Below are 20005 nucleotides of genomic sequence, written 5' to 3'. Positions count from 1 at the left end.
GAGGGGGGCGCCGGCGGGCTCCTCTGGTCCACGGAGCCGGGGCCCCGGGCTCGGTTCTCCGGGCGGCTGCCGGGCTGAGAGGTCAGAGGGGCTCGAGCTGGCGGGCCGGCCGCGTGGGTTGTCTCCCCCGCCGGGGGCTGAGCCCGGAGTCCTGGGCGGGACCGCGGCGGAGCCGGCAAGGCGGGCGGGCGAACCGAGCAGCCCTTGGTCCGGTTCGGCTGCTGCGGAGCCGCGCGGCTCGCGCCGCCTCAGCCTTGCCTCGGTCTCCGGGCGGCGAGCGAGCCGATCCCGGCCCTCGCCCCTTCCGCTTCCCCGCCTCACCGGCTTTCCTCCGACTTTAGACACCAGGGAGGTGAGGGAAAGGTGGCTCCCCAATATCTAAAGATAGGAAACAGCAAAGACGGAAAAACCGATCAAAGCCAATGCGAAGAAACAAAAACCCACAGGGAAAGAGGCAGCGCAGTAACGACCGAAAATAAACACAAAGGAAGAGGTGTGCAGCTAAAGGGGCTGTGTATGACTCAGCCCGGCTGTGCTGGCGCTCAGCTAAGCAGAGTGAGGCGGGCAGGCCCCCCAAACCGTCAGCTTCCCAGCCCCGCACCCCGAACCTGCCCCTCACCGCGGCTGGGCACCCTAACCCGCGCTGCTCAGTCCTGCGCCCGCCCTTCCTCTCCTCTCCGGCACCCCTCCGCTGGCCTTCATCCCGCTCGCTGCTTCTCTCCCTCTGCCCCTTCTTTCTCTCCAGGCTTCTCCATTCGTCCCCCAGCTCTCCCTGTGGGTCGCAAGGGTCTCATTCGTTCTTTCTCAGCCCTCTGCCTAGCGTCTGGGCGCCCGCGCCTCTCCCTCTCTACCTGGCGGTTCCAATCCCTAATCTTCACGTACTGATCAGCGCCACCATGTCCGAGAGTTCAGGGATGCACCCCTCGGCCCTGCCTGCTCCCCTTGCCCGTCCTGGGGTTCTGACCCTGACTAATGGCTGGTCCCTGCTGTGTGTGGGGTGCTGTCTTTTTCTTGTCTCTCCCCAGCAGGGCACGGGGGTGTGAACCAGCTCGGGGGGGTGTTTGTGAACGGCCGGCCCCTACCCGACGTGGTGAGGCAGCGCATCGTGGAGCTGGCCCACCAGGGTGTGCGGCCCTGTGACATCTCCAGGCAGCTTCGGGTCAGCCATGGCTGTGTCAGCAAAATCCTGGGCAGGTGAGGGCTGGAGCCTTGGGGAGACTCCCCGTCTCCTTCCCCAGCCGAGCACTGGCTAAAAATTGAGGCACTGGGTGGGAGAGAGGGAGATGCTCCAGCTCCAGGGACCCAGACAGCTGCTGCGTTTGGGAAGGGCTCTCACTTGGGGCAGAAGAGCAGTGTCAGCCCCGTGCCTGCCCTGCTCCAGGGCCCCTGAAGGCTCCCACTCCTGGCGTCAGAAGGGAAAGGGCTCTTTTTTCCAGGGACTTAATGTGGCTGTGGTCAGGGGAGTACTGTGGGGTGGGGTGTGGAAGCAGACCCCAAGAGACAGCACTGGGCAGGCAGAAGGAGGGCCCTGGCTCCACGGGGGCCCCTGCACGAGGTAGGAAAGGGCTGGAGGTGGTGTTTCAGCCCCAGGCTTTCCCTCCAGGGGCACATATTTTGGTGACTGGTGCGCGCCCAGCCCCTGGTGTGGCTGTCTCTCCCTCCTGACGCCCCTCACCTTAGCTGAGCACCCTCTGGAAGTTGGCTTGGCCACACTGGCCCTTTTCCCTTCACGCCCTGCCACTCAGCGGCTCTGCAGCCTGCAGCCCCCCTACCCCGACGCCTGCCGTCACCCGATTCCCGCTGACCCCGCCGGCTTCCCGGCGCAGGTACTACGAGACTGGCAGCATCAAGCCTGGTGTGATAGGTGGCTCTAAGCCCAAAGTGGCAACGCCCAAGGTGGTGGACAAGATTGCTGAATACAAGCGACAGAACCCAACCATGTTCGCCTGGGAAATCCGTGACCGGCTCCTGGCTGAGGGCATTTGCGACAACGACACAGTGCCCAGCGTCTCCTCCATCAACAGGTGAGCAAGCTCCCTGGGCCGAGTCCTCAGGACTCAGCTCCCGGCTCCTGCATGCTGTAGGTCTCCCCCAGGGCGTGGGCTCTGCCCTTTGTCCGGCCTCTGCCCTTCTTCGGGCTCCCAGCCTGCAGTGTCTGGCAGGGAGAGGGTACCTACAAGGCAGAGAGATAGACAGACAGACAGAACTGTCTCCGGCTCAGAGCTGGGTATTCCCTGCCAGGCTTCTCCCCACTGGTGTCCTGGAAATGAATCCAAGTGTTTGTGGTAATTAAGACTCCAAGATTACGCGCCTCAGGATCTAGGGACAATCACAGCCCGTAGTGAAGCCTTTAAAATGACCAATGTCTATTCACGGCCTCCAAACAGATTTCCCGTTCTTAAGACGTGCGCCTGTCTGGGGGCAGCCTGGGTCCTGGCTCCCTCGCCACTCCCACAAAGCTTGCCTCCCAAGTTTGCTAGCCAGCTCTGAACAAATTTCCGGCCTAGAAGCACTGGCATCCAGGCCTGTGGAGCAAATGCCAGCCACCAGCCAGCAATTGGCAGGGAGTAGAGGAGCTGGACAAGGAGAAGGGTGCCGGGCAGCGGGGAGAACTGGGAGCCTGAGAGGGAATTTTGCGGGACGCTCCACATACCTAAGGTGCCAGATTTGAGACTGAAGTCTTTGTACTGATGACAGCTTCGAGCGCGTGAGGTGACAACAGGCCAGAGTCAGCTGACATCTACGATTGTTAGGTCCCTGCAGCACTCCACCTTGCCCTCTGAGAGAATCCACGGGCACCCTCCGTGCATGTGCACCTTGACTGCGTGCCAGATGCTTCTCTGGGGTGGCCACAGAGCAAAAAGCAACAGGTGAACCAGGAGCTGCTTCCTGATTGCAGAGCTGTATAATCCGACCATTGCACACAGAGACCCTGTGCAAGTCATGGCCTGCCAGAGGCAAGCCCCCTTTTTAAAGTACCCTCAGGTGAGAAAGGGCTGAGTTTCACACCATTATTCTTTGCCCTCTTCACAGACTTGTTATTATGAGTACAACCAATAGATTGGGTGGCACTTTTTTCTGCAATTGGCATCACCTATCATAGGACTTTTTTTTAATATTTTGCAAATGATGTGGAATTATCCCAAATCATCTTGAAAACAGCAGGTAAAATTAGCGGGTAGAATGTACCTTGGCTAAAGAAGATTCCCTCTGCCACACTTGTGCTGTAACGTACTGCGAGGCGACCCCAGAAATTATCCCAGTGTGTGCCATCTGTATTAAAATGGTTCTTTAGTTATGAACAGGGTAACATAATACTGATCAGCTAATTATGCACCCTCCGAAACCATCCAGCTCCCTGGGCCTGGCTCAGCCAGGTATTGAAAACATGTCAGTTGGACATTCAGACACTTTCCAAAGGAGCTAGAGAAAGACTCCGGTTTGGGAGAGGAATGTGTACATCGTATTTAAAAGTTGGGAGGCTAAGGCAGGATGTTGGTAGGGAAGGGGAGGGAAAAAGCACTGCTTTCTGAGTCATCCCAACTGTGCGTCTTGCCAGATTCCTGGCGCTGGCTGTGAGCTGGAGTTGAGGTTGTGTGTGGAGTGGGGCCAGGGTGGGCTGCTGAGGAGCAGTGTGCCACCTGGGCAGTGGTGCTCTGGAGAGCATTTGCGCGGGCTGTTCATTGCCAGGGGTGAGAGCTGCCAGCCTTTGGAGGAACCCAAGCCATTTATACAGCTAAGGCAGGCGTGGTGGCCGCCTGGCCCTGCCCAGCACCCTTTGCTCTCCTTCCCCCAACACACACCTCACTGACAGAGATGTTTTAGGGGAGCTGGCTTAGACACAGCTTAGCGATATTTTATCCTGAAAAGCCACAGAGAGCAGAGACAGGCAACCCCCCACCAAGCTCTAGAGGTCTTGAGTTGTACCCACCAACACTGGGAGAAAGCTGTGTGAGCTGACCAGGAGATGAGCGTGGGCGAAGAACAGCCTCAGGCAACAGCTCCCACAGCTGCAGAATTTGCTACCCCGCTGCCTGCGGGGTACAGGGGCCTCCTTTGGCTGTGGAGAAGTAGCGCTGTGTGGGCAGATGCTGCTGCATTTGGAGAGGACCCTGGGCCTGTGGTTAGGCTTCAGGGCCTGCTTGGTCAACAAGGCATGATCATGCTGTCCTCAGTTTAGCTTTGGCCAGAGCTTCCCATGGTTCCTTTTTGGAAGAACTCCGGTGACTTCCCAAGGTGCTACGAGGATGCCTCTGGCACCCCATTCTTAGTGTGCTTCCCACTTTGTTCTGAAAGGAAAGGTTTATCTGAGATGACAAGCACCTTCGCACCTAAGGCTAGTGTAGCCAGTTATGCAAGGAATTTGGCCCTTGCTGTGCTTTGAAAACTCTACTAGAGATTTTCCTCTATACAGAAACTGTGGTGCAGCGGGAAATGCGGCGTTTCCGAGTTCTGAGCTTTACTGTTCGTGAGGTGCTCTGCACTTGGGTCTTTTCTAACTGTTACGAGCCAGGGTGGCAGGAAGCTGCACTGGCAAAGAGGAGCTCGCATGGCCACCCACCTGAGCCAAAGGTTTTCATCTGCTCCTCCCTAAAACAGATGCTGTCGCCGCACTTGAAATATGCTGTTATGGCTATAAACTGAATTGCTCTTCATGCTTTAAAAATGGTTTTGGTTCTGTGATCCTGTCGCGATAAAGGCTTGGCCGACCAAACTGCATTCTCACTAGCAAATCCTCCTACTGGTAGAAACGCCTCTGTGGGCTACAGGAGCAGGTCAGGAAGCCTCTCCATGCCCAGAGACCACATCCGAAATCCTGAGAACTCCCTGTGTTAGCTCAGCGCGTGGGATTTACCGCATCCTCCCGAACGCTAGGTGACTGACCACTGAGCGTGGGGCTGCAGCTCTTCGGCTTGTCGGCGCTGCCGGGGAGGGCAGGTGTTTCTAAACACGTGATTCCAGATTGAACCTGGTGTGGGAATAGCCTGGCGGTGGGAGACACAGGGAGATTCGTGTTGCCAAAAGGGAGACAAATCACCTAGTCCCGTGGCTGAGAAGCTGACTGCACAGGAGGATTTCCCTGAGTATATGCAGAGTCTTCTGGTTCAGCTGTTGCTCTCAGCAGGGAGTACTGATCCTCTGAGAGGGCAGCACAGACTTCTGAAAAGTCTGGGTTTACCGAAGAACCGCCTCAAGTGCCCTTGGGATGGGCGGACAGGACGGGCACCACTTTCAAACCTTCCAAACCTGCCCTGCACTGCCCGCCCTCTGCTCTCTGCAGTGGGCCCTGCCAGAGTCTGCTGCTCGTGGTCGCCGTGCACTGGTCCTCTCCCTTACCTGCGGGGCTCCAAGTGGGCGCAGGCCTTCTCCTAGCTGTGGCAACGCTGACTTCAAGAAGGCAGCAACCCCAGCACTGTGTTAGAGAATTCTGGTCTGTGTCATTGGTTGTTCCCCGTGTCACTGTCTGGCCTTTGCCAGAGGTTTGGCAGTCGGGTGACGGTGGCCTGCTGGATAGTTAACGGCCTGTCCAGTAGGCTGAGAGCTACCCACCCTGCTGGGGTGCTGAGATGCGTTCTGGGCTAGGCTCTGTTTCTTTCCTCCGAGACTCTGGTTCTAGGTTGCCTGATTTGGCTCTGGGACCTGGCTCGGCCCGTGAGGGGGATGGAGCAGTGGTGGTGCCTGCCCCTTCTCCATACCGTGTAGCTGCTTGTCTCCGGCCCCCGGAGCCTAGCAAGCTGATGACTCTACTCACAGAAGAGACAGGACAGAAAACTGCCTCTGGACCCTGGGCTAAGCAGACTGCGGCCAGAAATGGCTGTTTCTGTCCAGGGCCCTCACTCACCGCCCTTCCCCAGACAGGGCCCTCCTCTACAGGGGTCGTCCATCCTACGAGTAGGCACCACTGGGTTTTTTTTGTTCTTTTGTTCTTTTGTTTTTGTTTTTGTTTTTGTTTTGTCTTTTTGAGACAGATTTCACTATGCAATTCAGGCTGGCCTTGAGCTCACTTTATAGCCCAGGCTGGTCTTGAACTTGCGACGATCCTCCTGCCTCAGCCTCCCTGAGTACTGAGATTACAGGCGTGCGCCACCATGCCTGGCATAACAACTGTTGATCTTACTTTTTCATACGAGCTAGATTGCCCTCCTGAGAAGTCCATTTCTGTTTCCTCAACAGTTTTAGCCTGGGCTTGTTGGCCAGTGGTTGTACTGGTCTGAATGTCTCCCTGGGGCCTGGCTGGAGGGTGTCCAGACCACTTCAAGGCCTCCACGGAGAGCGGTGGCTAGCTGCCCCGAGTTCCTGTCTCAGCTGGCAGCTTTTGAGAAGAGGCAGACAGGAGGGCTTGCTCCCAACCAGAGCTCCAGGTGGGTTGTGGAGGGTGCTGCAAAGAAGAGAAGAGAGGGGGATATCCTAAGTAAATAGGGTTCCAACTATCCTGAGAACTCAATAAAACAATCGCATTAAATATGAAGAGGCATAAATCTTGTGTCTGCACAGGTAACCTGCTCAATTGCTCTTATTATTGCTCAAGCTGCCTCCATTTATTTCCGTCCACGGCCTGGGCAGAGGCGGCTGCGTGGAGGGTGGTCTCCAGTGCAATCTTATACCCAGAGAGTAACAATCAGCCCATACAGTCAGGGATTTCGATGGGAGCCCAGGAAGGGCCCATCTGTCTGCATGAAAACCAATCAATAACTCTGTAACCAGAGCCCTTGTCCCTGGGAAATGGACAACACAACAGTTCAATAGAGGGCCATGAGGGGAAATGGCCAAGTCGGGATAGGGCCAGGCAGGAGTGGCCCCTGGAGGAAGGAAACAAGGGTGCCTGGAGAAGACAAGATTGGGGGGCTGTGGGCGTGGCCAGGAAGTGCGTGGCTTCAGGCCGATGGGCACAGAGGCAGGACTGTTGGGCAGAGCAGACCCAGGGAATCAGAGGCAACACGGGAGGTTGGGGTGGTGGGAGCGTGTGTTTTGGAGAGCCTTTGGCGGGTGCAGTGGTGGGATGTGCTTGTGGGCTGGGCTGTTATAGTTTGAAGACAGAGTAGCAACAGTAGTAACTGATGCAGAGATCAGCCACACCCCCAAAAAGCCGAAGTGGGAGCTCCCTTTGAGCCCACATGGGCTCAGGTCCTGCTTCCCAGCTCTCCCAGCAGGACTGACAAAGGAACTCCTTAATCCAGGGGCCCATTGTCTGCTCCCAGCATACCAGATCTGCAGTTCTAGCTGCCTCGCAGCTTTGTCTATCTGTCCGCAGTCCTGCCTTATTGCTAGCTGGGGTTGCTGTTTTTATATTAAAAGGAGAAAGTCTGTACAGCCCTCCCTGTAGCCACAAATGCTGTGGGACCCTTTCCTACATTTCCTGGAAGACAATTTTGACGCAAAGATATCTTGTGTTTTAAGGGAGAGGGTGGGGTGGAGACCCAGGAGGCATTCCACTGTGGAGAGGTTCAGGTGTATGACAGGGAAGGAAAGTAGTGCCCAAAGCTCAGCCTGGTGTTTGCCAAGGGCAGTGATGGAGACACTGCATGGCCACAAGACCATGACACAAATGCCTTTGAGCTTGGCAGGGGGTACATGGCTCTGGGAGCTGGAGGACGGGACCAGCCTACAGGTACTGATGCAGGAAGATGATTTTAACAACTGTGTAGGCCAGATCGAGCACAGCTATGGCGCTGGGGTGTACAGGCCTGTGAGCCTGGCCCTCTGGGAGGCTGGGATAGAAGGATCACAACCTTGAGCTCAGGCTGGGCAAGAAGATAGCGAGGTCTTGCCTCAAGATAAAAAAGGACAGGGGATGTAGCTCATAGTGAAGGCCCTTGGTGAAATCCCCAGTGCTGCTAACAAAACCAAATAAAACAAAACGCAGGGCTTTGGACCTGATTCTGTCCTGGCCAGCAGTCAGCAGCCCCTGGTCTTCGTAACTCAACACACCGACCTCTGCTTTGACCAGAGCAGTAGCAGGTACCAAGTGTGAGTGCTGGGCCCCTTAGTCCAGAGGCTCTGGGGAAGGAGAGAGGAGAGTGGAACTCCCGCTGGCTGTGAGGCGGCTGTGAGATGTGCATGGGCAGGCAGGGTGCAGGCTGCAAGGGCGAGGAAGCTGAGAAGCTGAGCTGTGAAAGGAGACAGGGCTGCTGGGGACCGCAGCGTGCGGCAGGGCGCAGACCATGCAGCTTCAGAGCTTGCAAAGAGAGGGCTGGTTCCGCTCATCTGAGCCAGGGCTTTTAGGACCCTGCAAGGTCTCGGAAGGGCTTGGAGGGAGCCCGAACTGCAGGCAGGGCAAAGGCACCCACGGAGAAGCCTGGTTGGCTAGAGCAGGAGATGGAAGACCAGCCAGGGAGGAGGAGAGTGGAGGCAGAGAAGTGGCACTGGAGGCCACCAGCCGTGCAGTACTTTCCGACAGCCGGGGCACCAAAGCTGCAGCCTGGCACTGGCCCTCCGTGGCTGCAGTGGCCATCAGTGATAGGGCCGTGGCAGTGTGGGTGCCGCAAGCTGGCCCCTCAGGCCTGAGCAGGGAGCAGCAGAGGCCAAAAGGAAGGGAGGGCGGCCCATGCTTCTGGGGCAGTCCACACGACAGCCCTGCGGCCTGGGGCCTTTGATCACTGCCCGGGACCCCTGGCTCCGACAACCCTCCACAGTGATCTCTCTCTGCGGTGACCCAGGGACAGAGAAATTCAGAGGACAGCTGGGCAGCTCCCGGCAGGGCGGGGGACGAGGCGGCAGGCTAGAGAGGGACAAACTCACCTGGCAGGCACGGTGTCAAGAAATCTGAGGGCGAGGCGGGAGAAGGCGGGGTGCAGAGACCCCAGAACTCCAGTGCAGGGAGTCAGCACTGGGGATAGGCCCCCTCCTGACCCCAGGATGTGTGGCCCTGGCCGCCTAGCTCCTATCTGGCAGAGAGGAGCAGGAGACCGGAGGAGACCAGGGCTCTTGTGGCAGTACTGGCTCATGGAGAGGGTCGGGGAGGAGACTCTCGTCTCGCCTCCTTCCTGCCCGCTTCCAGCCCACTTCAAGGGCCCTCTCCGGTCCTGTGTGGTGTCTTCTGAGAGGAGCAGGTGAACGTCTGTCTCGGGGAGGCCTCTGTGTGGCTCTGTGTTAGGGTACGTAAGCTGGGGCATCCAGCCAAGCTTGGCTTTCATGCCCTGGGCAGCTGTCGATGGCCCTGGCATCCCAAGGAGTGCTCGGGAGTCAGGCCTGGCGTGCCAGGCACCGCAGTTTGCTCCTCAGGGCTCTGGCAGAAGCGACTGAGTGGCTCCTGCCAAGCTCCTAACCCCCCGGAGCCTGTGTGTTGCGGGGCGGCCGTTACCTGGAGCGCACAGAGTGGAGAGCACTGTGGGTGCTGTGAGAGGTGAGGGCCAGCTCATGGCCACCGAGGGCCCCAGTGCAGCAGTCGGGGGGCACACGCGTGTCTGGGGGTGTGGACACGCAGAGCGTGTGCATTTGCTCTGCAGATGAGGGCGTCAAGTTGTGTGTGCTGGCCAGAGAGGTGGGGGTGTATAAACCACACTAGGAGATCAGCAGCAGTCTGTCTGTTTTTGTTTACCTGTATCCACACAGTGAGCGCATGCTCGGATGGGGTCAGAGGCCAGGGTAGTGATCTCCTTCCATCACCCACAGCAGGGCACCCCGGGCCCTTCCCCTCTCCTCCGTCTTCCTGCCCCTCCTGCTCACTCAGACTAGCTGGCTGAGGGTAGGAGGCCAATCTCGGCAGACTTGAATTAAAGAGTGAAGAGAATTTGATGAGACAGGGAAGGCTGCCCTTGCTCAAGGGACCCACAGAGGTTTCGTGTTCCCCACTGCTCTAAGGCAGTGCTTGCACTGGGACTGTCTGGCCTCTGGGTCAAGCAGAGGAAGCAGGCACATTGGGGTTGGGACTCGGAAGCCTTCCGGCCAGACTGTGAGGCTAAGCGCTCAGCCCCAGTCCAGGACCAGCTCCTCCTGGAGACCGCGCCGCCCTCACCCTGCCCTGGCCTCCCTCCTGGAGCACGATATCTACTTCCTCCCCACCTCGCTCCCCTCTTGCTTGGCTCTAAGGACCCGAGACTCTGGACCAGGGAGGCAGTGGAGGTCATGCAGACTGCTAAGGAGATGACCTCCCAGGATGGGTACCAAAAAAGTTGAGAGAAATTCATTTCATGGCCAGTGGCTGCTTAGAAAAGGTGATTCGAGCACACACCAACGTGATAAATGTTAACTGAGCATTAATCGCATTAAAGAGGCCCTATAAACTTTTCATTTCTAATTAAATTCATCCAGTGATCCTGCCCAAGCGAGTACTCTGGGCCTTTGTTTATGTGGAAAATTAAAATGCAAATACAATGGGATTTATTTCTAGGAGTGGGATGATGGGCTGGCCTCCAGGCGACTGGTCCCTGGGCCTGCCAGGTCAGGTAACGCTTCTCTGCAGGTGCCGTGCCCGTGTAACAGAGGCCTATGTGCAGAGAGGCCAGAGTTTAAGGTCAAATAGAGTTAGGGATATGGAGCAGGCGTGGAAAGAATGAGAGAAGAGAAAAGGCAAGAGATGGCCCAGGAATCGGGGAGGCAGTGCCCCCCTTCGCACACAGGCTCCAACTCGGCCTCTGGGGGACTGGATCCCCGAAGCTGTGCATGCGGACAGCACCACAAGGCCGCTCTGCAGCTTGGAGATGGGGGGTGTGGGAGAGAGAATTTGAAGGAAGCGCCCTGCTGGCATACCCAGGCCTGCTCCTAGAACTGAGCAGCCGTCCGCAGGGAGGGGCCGTGGCCTGGATTTATCCCCAGCAGTGTGAGGGTCAGCTGCTGTCCACACCAGGGTTTTGCTGGGCTTGTCTGCCAGTGCCAAGTGGCATTGACACAGGGCAGTGGAGCGTAGAAGCACAGGCTGGGGAGGACGTTGCGCATGCACGCCCGCACGCACGCAGCCTTCTCACACGTAGGGAGCGCCGGTGGCTCATAAGAAGAAACAAATGTCCCTTGCAAGGAGTCCTTTAGTGCCACGATCCCTTTGATAAAAGCGATAACCCTAAATGCTATTAAATGGAACGATCTAAAGTCCCTATTTACTAAAACATAAATTAAGCTGAGGGGAGAGGAAACCTGGGAAAGAAAAATCATTTGGGTGTATTAGTCAGAGACACTGAAAGATAGCTGTGCTGCTGTACCAGTGAGGGAGTTGTAAATAGTATTAAAGCACAGGGAGAGCAAAGGTGTGGAGGCAGGAGACCAGAGCAGGCAGCGTGCACACACAAAACCATAAACCGGCTTGCACCCAGCCTTGCAAAGCCTGCAGCCTGGACTGGCAGTTGGCTGCACCAACTGTGGGCAGACTGTGGGCTGTGCTGGACCTGGGGTTGGTCGTCAGCTCCGCCATGCAGGGGTCAGATTGGTTCAGTTCTGTAGACAGTTAAGAGTACAGCCGTATGCGGTTTTTGAAGGTCTTTAAGCACACGAGTCTCTTGTGAGCTGGGTCCACATTCTAATACGTCTCGAAAGTGGCAACCCCTTCCCAGAGAGCCGCTTGCCTGGCTGGTCCTGTGAATAGCTGCCACCCTGTCCTCTGTAGTCTGTTTTACTCTGGGTTAAGCTCTTCCTCTTTAGTGTCCTCTTCTGTGTCTTGGAAATATGTGAGCACTTGCTGACAAACAGGTTAATGACCATGGCAGCTCCCAAACATCTGGACGGAAACCAAAAACTTTAGTCAATCATCTATAAAGGTTGTCCGTAAGATGCCAAAACTCTGGCGGTTTAGAAACATCCACCTAATTGACTGAATTTCTCCATTTTCATCCAGGCACACAGTCAACACATTGGGAAACATTTGTTTCCAGAGAAAAATACTCTTGGAGACACTGTTGCAGTTAGAATGCTTGTTTGGTGATGCATTTGGGTCTGAGTTCCGGTCTGCAGGGAGGCTGGCTGGGCTGGGCTGGTGGTGAGGGCGAGGTGTCTACACAAGAGCGGTCCGGGGCCCCTCTCCTTCCCTGAGCGCTGGTCTGCAGGGAGGCGTCTCTGTCCAAGTAAATGTAAGCTGACCTCTGGGCCTGGCTTCCACCTGGAAGTCCAAACATCAGGTTCTTGATAGACATGGCTGTTCATTTATTTTTTCATTTATCTATTCAGAAAAGCTTTGCTAAACACCTACTGTGCACCAGGAAATTCACGTTAGTCTGTGTGGCAAAGGTGGAGGGAGGCTCTAGAGATACCCTTCCAGACTCTGCATCCGACTTCCCTGTCCCTGGCTGCATGGTTAGGGACCAACCTGTGTCCCCGCTGGACCAGTTTCTCCAGTCTTGTAACCTGGGGACAATCGTGTAGGGCTTACCTAGGTTCTCTTAAGGGTTACACGAGCCAATCCGCATAAACCTACTTGGCATTGCACCTGACACTATTAAGGGCTCAATAAATGTTGGTTATTCTTACTGCAATAGTGATCATCAAATGTTTGTTATGTGCCTGTGTCAGTGTGTGTACATAAACATCAAAATCTGAAATAAGACAGCTTGACAAGCCAAAGGACATCTCTGAACAGAGTTGTGTGTGATGAGCATCAGGGAGGGTTACAGTGTCTTAGGGGCACGGCAGGATGTAGGAAAGGAGTCTGCTCTCTGTCTTTTCTTCATCCAGGGAAAAACATCTCTGTAACTCCATCCTCTGGTCATTGAGCGGCGTTAGTTTGTCCACTTTGTAAGCCAGGCTCTCTCTCTCCTGTGTCAGCGCGTGGGTGTGCGCACATATGTGTGTGCGTGTGTGTGTGTGCGTGCCCGTGTACTGTGTATGAGTGCACACCCTCCTCTGGGATGAGCCTGCTGTTTTTTGAGGAGTTGAAGGTTGGCATTTTCCAGGCTTCGCGGCATTTTCACGGGTTGTGCTGTTTTGCATCTTGTAGCTTCTTTTTAAAGATAAAAGGAGACGGTAGTGGGGAAAACTCTTTGTGTGACAGATTTGAAGGTTCCTCTGATTCTTAAATGCCATCGAGTGTGAGAGGAAGGAGAGGGAGCAGGAAGAGGTGGGGAAGACAGAGAAAGTGGAGCTGAGGCAAAGATGAAGAGGGCGCTGTGAGCGAGTATCTGACAAACCCAAGCCGCTCTGGCCACGGTCCCGCCCGCGTGTCTGGATCTTCCCGGGAAACGGGGCATTTGATCGTCATCGCAGCCGTTTCTGTTGCTGAGGGAAAGCCACTAAGAAGAAAGTTTAAGAAGCACAGTTGACTTTGGGCTGAATCTGTCTGTGCTCCCGGAAAGTAACTGGACAACAGCAGAGTCTACTTGCCCTGTGCCTCTGGAGGGCACTGGTGCTGGTCACGGTGCCAACCTCAACAGCAGTGCACCCCGTCTCTGCAGGAGGAGGCTCCGCCTGGTCACAGTGCCAACCTCAACAGCAGTGCACCCCGTCTCTGCAGGAGGAGGCTCCGCCTGGTCACAGTGCCAACCTCAACAGCAGTGCACCCCGTCTCTGCAGGAGGAGGCTCCGCCTGGTCCCATCCTCGCCTCAGGGTCTCCCTGCCCTGTTGGCTTAGTCCAGTAACCCCGTCCAACTCAGTGAACTTGATACCCACTTACCCGGCAACGAGCAGCCACTGTCTTACCCTTCCTTAGTTCTCAGCTTTAGTACCTACACCCACTATTCCTTGCTTATCTGCATCAGCCGCTGAAGGTCCAGATGTTTTTAAATTAGAAAGGAAAATTTTTAAAAGCTAAATTGGAGTCCTGAGAGCTCAGTCATCCTTGAAGTTTGTTTGTTTTCCAGTAAGTGTAAAACTTGCACGAGGGCTACGTCTTATTTTCTGCCTGTGCGTCACCGCAGAGCTGGCCGCTGCCTTGGAGTGGAAATGGGCAGTGGGGTCTCTTCCAACCCCACCCCTGCACAAATGGACCAGAAGCTAAGGAGGGAGCTGCCCACTAGCCCATGCTACCTGATAGCATCACACACATGCACACACCTTGATTGATGGATGGATGGATTGATTTGAGACAGGGTCTCACTATGTAGTTCAGGCAGGCCTTGAACTCACTCATGTGGCCCCGGCTGGCCTTGAACTTGTGGTGATCCTCCTGCCTCAGCCTCCTGAATACTGGGAGGTGTGCACCACCACACTTGGCCAATTTTAGGATTTTAGTACTTTAGCACACTCTGCACGTACATTAGTGCATCATGGCTGCTGTATGTGATAAACTCTTATATTTATCACCACCATCATTACAAGCATAGCCGACCAGTGCTGACTGTAATCAGAGGCACTAGAAGCATCTTATGTGTACTAATTGATCTAAACCTCATGAATAACCCCACAGGGCTTTAAAGGATTGCTCATAGATAAGGCAAGCGGAGTGCAGGAAAGTTAAATAACTTGCTCAAGGTCCCAGGCTTTGAACCCGTGCAGGCGTGGCAGTGCTATCGGAGAGGTCAAGTGTTTCGCAGTCTTGCGGCTCGCTAGGAATTCATATTTTCACTTAAAGCATGGAGCAAGGCCCCGGTGCGCTGGTAGATGGTCACAGCCAGTACCTGTACCTGCACTCAACCGTGGTGTGTGAGCTCCGTGCAGGCCGTTCCCGAGGCGTGTCATCAAGGGACCTGGGAAGGAAGGCGTGGCGGCTGGCCAGTGCCACCGAGTGGAGAGGGCAGGATTCTTAGAATTAGAGTTTGTGTTGCTATCCCCCTGGGACGGGGGCGTCTGCTCCCATCCACCCTCCTCTGGCCCTCGCTGGGAGCTGAACAGACATAGGCTTAGCCCGGGGCTCCACTCCGCAGATGAGGTGGGTGTAGGAAAAGTGGCCCAGGGCCAGCCTGGTGGAGTCAGAACTGTTCCTGGGGCAGTGGCAGTTCGGGTCCAAAAGACTAAGTTACCTTTAACCATCAAGGAAAGCTAGCCGTGTGTCTCCAGACCACCTGCACCCCCACCACCTCTGCCGATGGCTGGCCTGACGGAGCTGAAAGGTCGGAGCGTGGGCCTGTCGCCCACAGGCACACCCAGAAGGCAGTTAAAGCAAACCCAGGTCTCACACCACCGTCCAGACCCAACATCGTTATTCAGCTGCATCACCAAGGAGACACCCATTAACCCAACCTCTGAGACAGGCATTATGAATAAAAAGATGCAGATATGATCAATGAACACGATAACTCAAAGCAGAAACACAGGCATTGCCACCAAACAATACTCAAATTCCTGCAGCTCAGCGTTACACAAAACACAAGCACCTTGAGCACAGAATACCACGCAACAGCAAGTCACGGGCCTGCCGCCGGGTGCAGAATGTGTCGGCACAACGTGGCACACGGTGACACACGGCACAGGTCAAGCTCCCTGTCCTCGAGGCACACCCACGTGCAAAGGCTGAAGTCAGGCGGCTCCTGGCACAGAGACACAGCCAGCACTGCGACATGGGGACCGCTGCACACTGGGAAGTGACTAGCGCGGAGCCTGGCAGACGGACCAGCCCGTTCTGTCTCCGTGGCAGGTGGACGACTCCAGCCCTCACCTCCGATAAGGCCTAGGGGCTCTCGTTGCCAGTAAGAGAGTGAACTGTCCCCTGAGCCTGCTTCCTGAGACAGGACAAATCGGCTCTGTCCTGGCTGGGGTTTAATAAGACTTGGCTGTTACGGAAAATGACAGAGCTCCAGGGAGGAAGACGGGGTGGGGGTGGGGCGCGGCCGAGCTGGGTGCAGGAATTCCCCTCCGACTCGCCCTCCGCGGCCATTCCAGAGCTGAGGCCTTTTTGCTGGGTGTTCACTGAGTATCGATTCAGTCTGCAAGCAATTTTAATATTTCTTCAGGGACTTTCCGGCAACAGCACAAGTCATTAATTCACCCTCCCAAATTGCTTATTCAATAGCAGGAACATGGCTCCTGAATAAAGTCCCAGAATTTATGTGACTTGCGCGAGTCAGGAGGTCAAACAACTGTTATGGAGCGAAGTTAAAAATCCAAATAAAATATTGACACTTTTTTGGGGAGGGGGAAGGAGGAAGCCAAGGTATTTAAAATAGGTTTTTGTTGCAATGCCCCCAGGATAAAGAATGGAAGGAGACTGAAGACAAGTTGGAGTTTATAAAATCAATGGAATTTATTGCACATCTACCTGGCATTTAATAATTCTCTCATTTCCACATCCCCCACCTCCACCCATGCTGGCCATAGACAGAGAGATACACAGGTATACAACGCACATTTATGCACGTCAATACTGGTGCAGGGACCAATCTGAAAACAGTGTGATGTAAGACTCAGACACCCTGAGAGGGGAGTACGGGTGGGTGTGGAGCCTTCCTGGAACTTACATAGTTAACAGAAAGAGGCATAATTTGGCAGATATTCATGAAACAGGTTTGGATAAGTATCTCCACTGTTACAAAGCTTGGATCAGTGCATTAGAGAAGCATGATTGTAAAGAGACACTAATCATAGAAATAGTTTCTGAAAGCGTAGAAACTGAGAGACATGTCCGTATGCAGGGTTGTCATGTCACTGTGCACATGATTTGAAAGTTACAATTTATTTGTTCTATGAACATGATGTTTATCAGATAAGCAATGGCACACACGTTGGAGAACGTAAGCATGTTAAGAATCAAGGCCATATATGATCTCTGCTAATTGTCTACCTATGTATTTGCTCAGTTGTCCAGATCATGGATGTAAAAAGACTGAAAAAAAATGTGCTCATGGTCAAGAGTGGTGGCACTCGGGTGGCTGAGTGGTGGCACCTGTAATCCCAGCACTCGGGAGGCTGAGGCAGAATAGCTGTGAGTTCAAGGCCAGCCTGAACTGCATAGCAAGACCTTGTCTCAGAAAGACAAAAAAAACCTTGTTCATGCTCAAATAGATAACAAACACCAAAATATTAATATAAATAATATTAATATAAAAGATCAGAAGAGGTCGTGTCTTTCAGCCCTCGGATGCTGGAGCCGCAGCCTGGATCCAAAGTCCGGCTCCAGCATGACTGAGCGTGTGACCCCGGGTGAGGTGCCCAGCCTTTCTTTCCCCGCAGGTGAAACAGAGAGGAAGCTGAGGGGCAGAGTCACAGTTAGGGTTTGAAGAGAAAACACGTTTATTGCAGTGCCTGTCATACAGTGAATATGAAATAAATGACAGTTATTAGTTTTACTACTATTTTATGCTGCTCTTCAACGGAGGCTTAGCGTCTCATGGATTCTACCATCTGTTCTCGACATGACTGGCTTATTCTGCATAGTGGTTAGCAGCAGCGGTTCTGGAGTAAGACACCCAGGTTTCCGTACTGTCTCTGGGTAGAGCTCAGTGGTAGAGTGCGTACCTAGCGTGCATATCCACTCACTCATGTAGCCCAGTCTGGCCTCTATTACTTAACAGCTGTGTGACCTGAGGCAAGTTGCCTAACCTCTCTGAGCCTCAGCTTTCATATCTGTAGAACAGGATAATAGTCTTCATAGGTAGTTATGAGGATTAAATGATTTGTGTAAGTGCTTAGCACAGTTTCTGGTACATAGTGAGCATATGTTGTTGATAATAAAAATATTTATTTGTTGTTCAACAAATAGCTACTAAGCACTTACATTATGACAGGCCTGGGTGCCCGGTGACAAAAAAAGTAGGCGCGGCATCTGCCCTTGCAGAGCCCAGAGTCCAGGGAAGCCGCAGTGTGAATGAAGACGCAAGGAGTTAGTGTTTCACCCTGCCAGACTCGGAAGGGAAGGGGGCAGACAGGAGCGGGGGGGCGGGGGGGGCTTGAGGAGCGCAAGGCAGGAAGGCTTTGGAGGCCAGGCGGGAATTTTGAATGCACCCTGTAAGCAGTAGGAGTAGGTCACAGGGTGTAGCCACATTACACTCTTCCCAGAGACAGAGCGGGGCTGCGGGGCTGTTCCCGAGCCGGAGTCACTAACAGTGAGAGGCGGCAGGGCAGCCGGGCCGTCGTTAGCGGCTCTGACCTCCACTGCTGCAGAGGGGGACGCCCACATCTGTGGGGGGCTGGGAGGGGACTTGGTGCCAGCAGTGAGTCTGCACCATCATATGGGGAAGTCCTCCAGCCTCGGGAGCCCCCAGGCAGGACCGTGGGGTGGACAGCTGGCCACCCCAACTCTATGGGCGTCCTGACAGATGAGGCCAGGGCTGCGGCAAGAGGAGCTAGTCTGGTCACGCTCTGGGCTTGGCACGCAGCACAGACGGGCTTCCAAATGGTTAGTTAAACACATTGCCCCTTCGTTTTTAAACCTATGCGTATCTTGAAGTTAAATCAATCCATATGCTTACCATTCATCATATAAACCGTCACGATTGCCCCCTTGGGCCGGCCCCATGGCCCATCCAGCCTGGTGAATTGTCCCTGCCCTGGGCTCCTGGGGATGCATGGTCGGAGGATTACCGTCTCAGTGCCAGTCTTAGAAGACTGAGTCAATGCACCAAATACGCCTGGTATCCTAGAAACCACTGGGAATTGGCCATCCTGGAATGTGCAAAAACTGAAGTGATTTTTATTTTTAACCTCTGGCTTAGTTTCACAGAGAAACTGATAATGTCTTGAATTTGGGTGACAGTTGGAGTTAGGGTGAGCAGACCAAGGAAGCGTGGATTGAGGGAGCAAGGGTCTCCCTTAACTCACAGGGACTCCTCAACTTCTCCTACAGGGCCCCCTGTGTACTGATAACCACAGGGTTCCCCTCCCCTCCCAGCTTCAGTGATCTGCTCACCGGAGTGCTCAGAAAAGAAATTCTAGTTCAGGAGGTCACAGGCGGGATGGGGGGGTTGCATTTTAGCAGATACCCTAGGGGATTCTAATACAGGTGATTCAAGGACAGTAGTTTGAAGATACTTTTCTGTAAGATTTTTGTAGGGTTCTCATTTCTTGGAGATTTTCCCCCCTTTGGTCCTGAGGATTGAACCCAGGGCCTGGCATGTGCTAGGCCCAGCCATCGTTTCTTCGAGTTTAGTTGTGACTTCTGAGAGGCAACAACTGAGGCAGAGGCTTTTGATGCGTTTTGGAGGAACCCGCTTACCTGGAACCTGTGTGTTCCAGCTGTGTCTGCTGCGGCCTGAATGGAAGGTCTGCTCCCCGCTCTGAGGAACCACTTGGCCCTGGTCAGTGGTTGTGCCATGCACAGAACCCTTACATATGCCAGTTGTCCCATCTGAACTGCAGGACCTGTGAGCAAGCCTGGGCAGACACCTTTAACCTCTGTACAAACTGCCAAGCCAGCACCCACAGAAACAGGCTATGAGCCCTCACAAGGCCGTAGGCATGAGGCCTTGTGCAGAGGGCTTGCTTGGTCCCGTGGGTCCTTGGAGGCAGGAGGAAGTAAATTTCAGTTTTTCAGTTCCTGGGATGTACACAGGGGTGATTCTGGTTTCTTAGGGTTTCTAGGAGTAGGGACCATTTTAGGAGTGTTAAAAACTCCCTGGGTGATCTGTAATATATCACTTGAAGGTCTGCTGTGAAAAGTCTCCAGCTTTCATGTAGCTGACTTGCCTCAGGGCCCAGCCGGGGATAAGGGCCTGACACAGACAGCTCTGAGAAACTACAGCTTAAGCAATTACCTGCCTTAGTTGGGCAAAATGTCCTTTGCTGAAGCAAATACAGTTTTGCTTTCTCGAATGATTCAGCTTACGATACTTAGGCGACTCAAAGCCGCTGGCAGAGGTCTCACCACCACCCGACTGGCACAGTGGGCAGAGCAGCCAGCTCCAGAAACTTCTCCACCCTGGAGTTCTCTGATTCACCAAATCAGGACAGACCTTTCCCATACAGGGCTTTCTGCTGACTTTAGCATAGGCAGGCCACCCCAGGATGATTTAAGATGATTTGTGCATCTTAACACCTGTATATATAATAAGTGTCTGACATCTTTCTTCTAAGGCCTTTCGAGCAAGCGTGACCAGGCTGGGGTCAGCCGCTCCTCTGGGAACTAACTCCAAAGTTGGGAAGGAAGTTTGTTCTAGGCAGTGAGACAGGATTGGTTGATTGATCCTTTCTTCTTTTCTTTTCTCTTTTCTTTTCTTTTCTTTTCTTTTCTTTTCTCCTTCCCTCCCTTCCTTCCTTCCTTCCTTCCTTCTTTCCTTC

The 20005-nt window shown here is 54.3% G+C and overlaps 1 protein-coding gene across 2 annotated transcripts in view; it reads left to right on the top strand.

The window, feature by feature from the left end:
* Pax2 (paired box 2) overlaps nucleotides 1-20005 on the top strand; it is a gene marked incomplete at both ends in the record, with an annotated part of 78695 nt that overhangs the window by 11683 nt on the left and 47007 nt on the right. Inside the window, 2 exon segments of one of the 2 annotated variants that reach the window (XM_013504125.1) lie at nucleotides 1029-1194; nucleotides 1827-2024. In XM_013504125.1, the coding sequence (XP_013359579.1) occupies nucleotides 1029-1194; nucleotides 1827-2024 (364 nt within the window). 2 annotated transcript variants of the gene reach the window in all.

The sequence above is a fragment of the Chinchilla lanigera genome, unplaced genomic scaffold, assembly GCF_000276665.1.
Source record: "Chinchilla lanigera isolate Chin_1 unplaced genomic scaffold, ChiLan1.0 scaffold00084, whole genome shotgun sequence".
NCBI lineage: Eukaryota > Metazoa > Chordata > Mammalia > Rodentia > Chinchillidae > Chinchilla > Chinchilla lanigera.
This window is presented reverse-complemented; position numbering and strand designations above follow the sequence as displayed.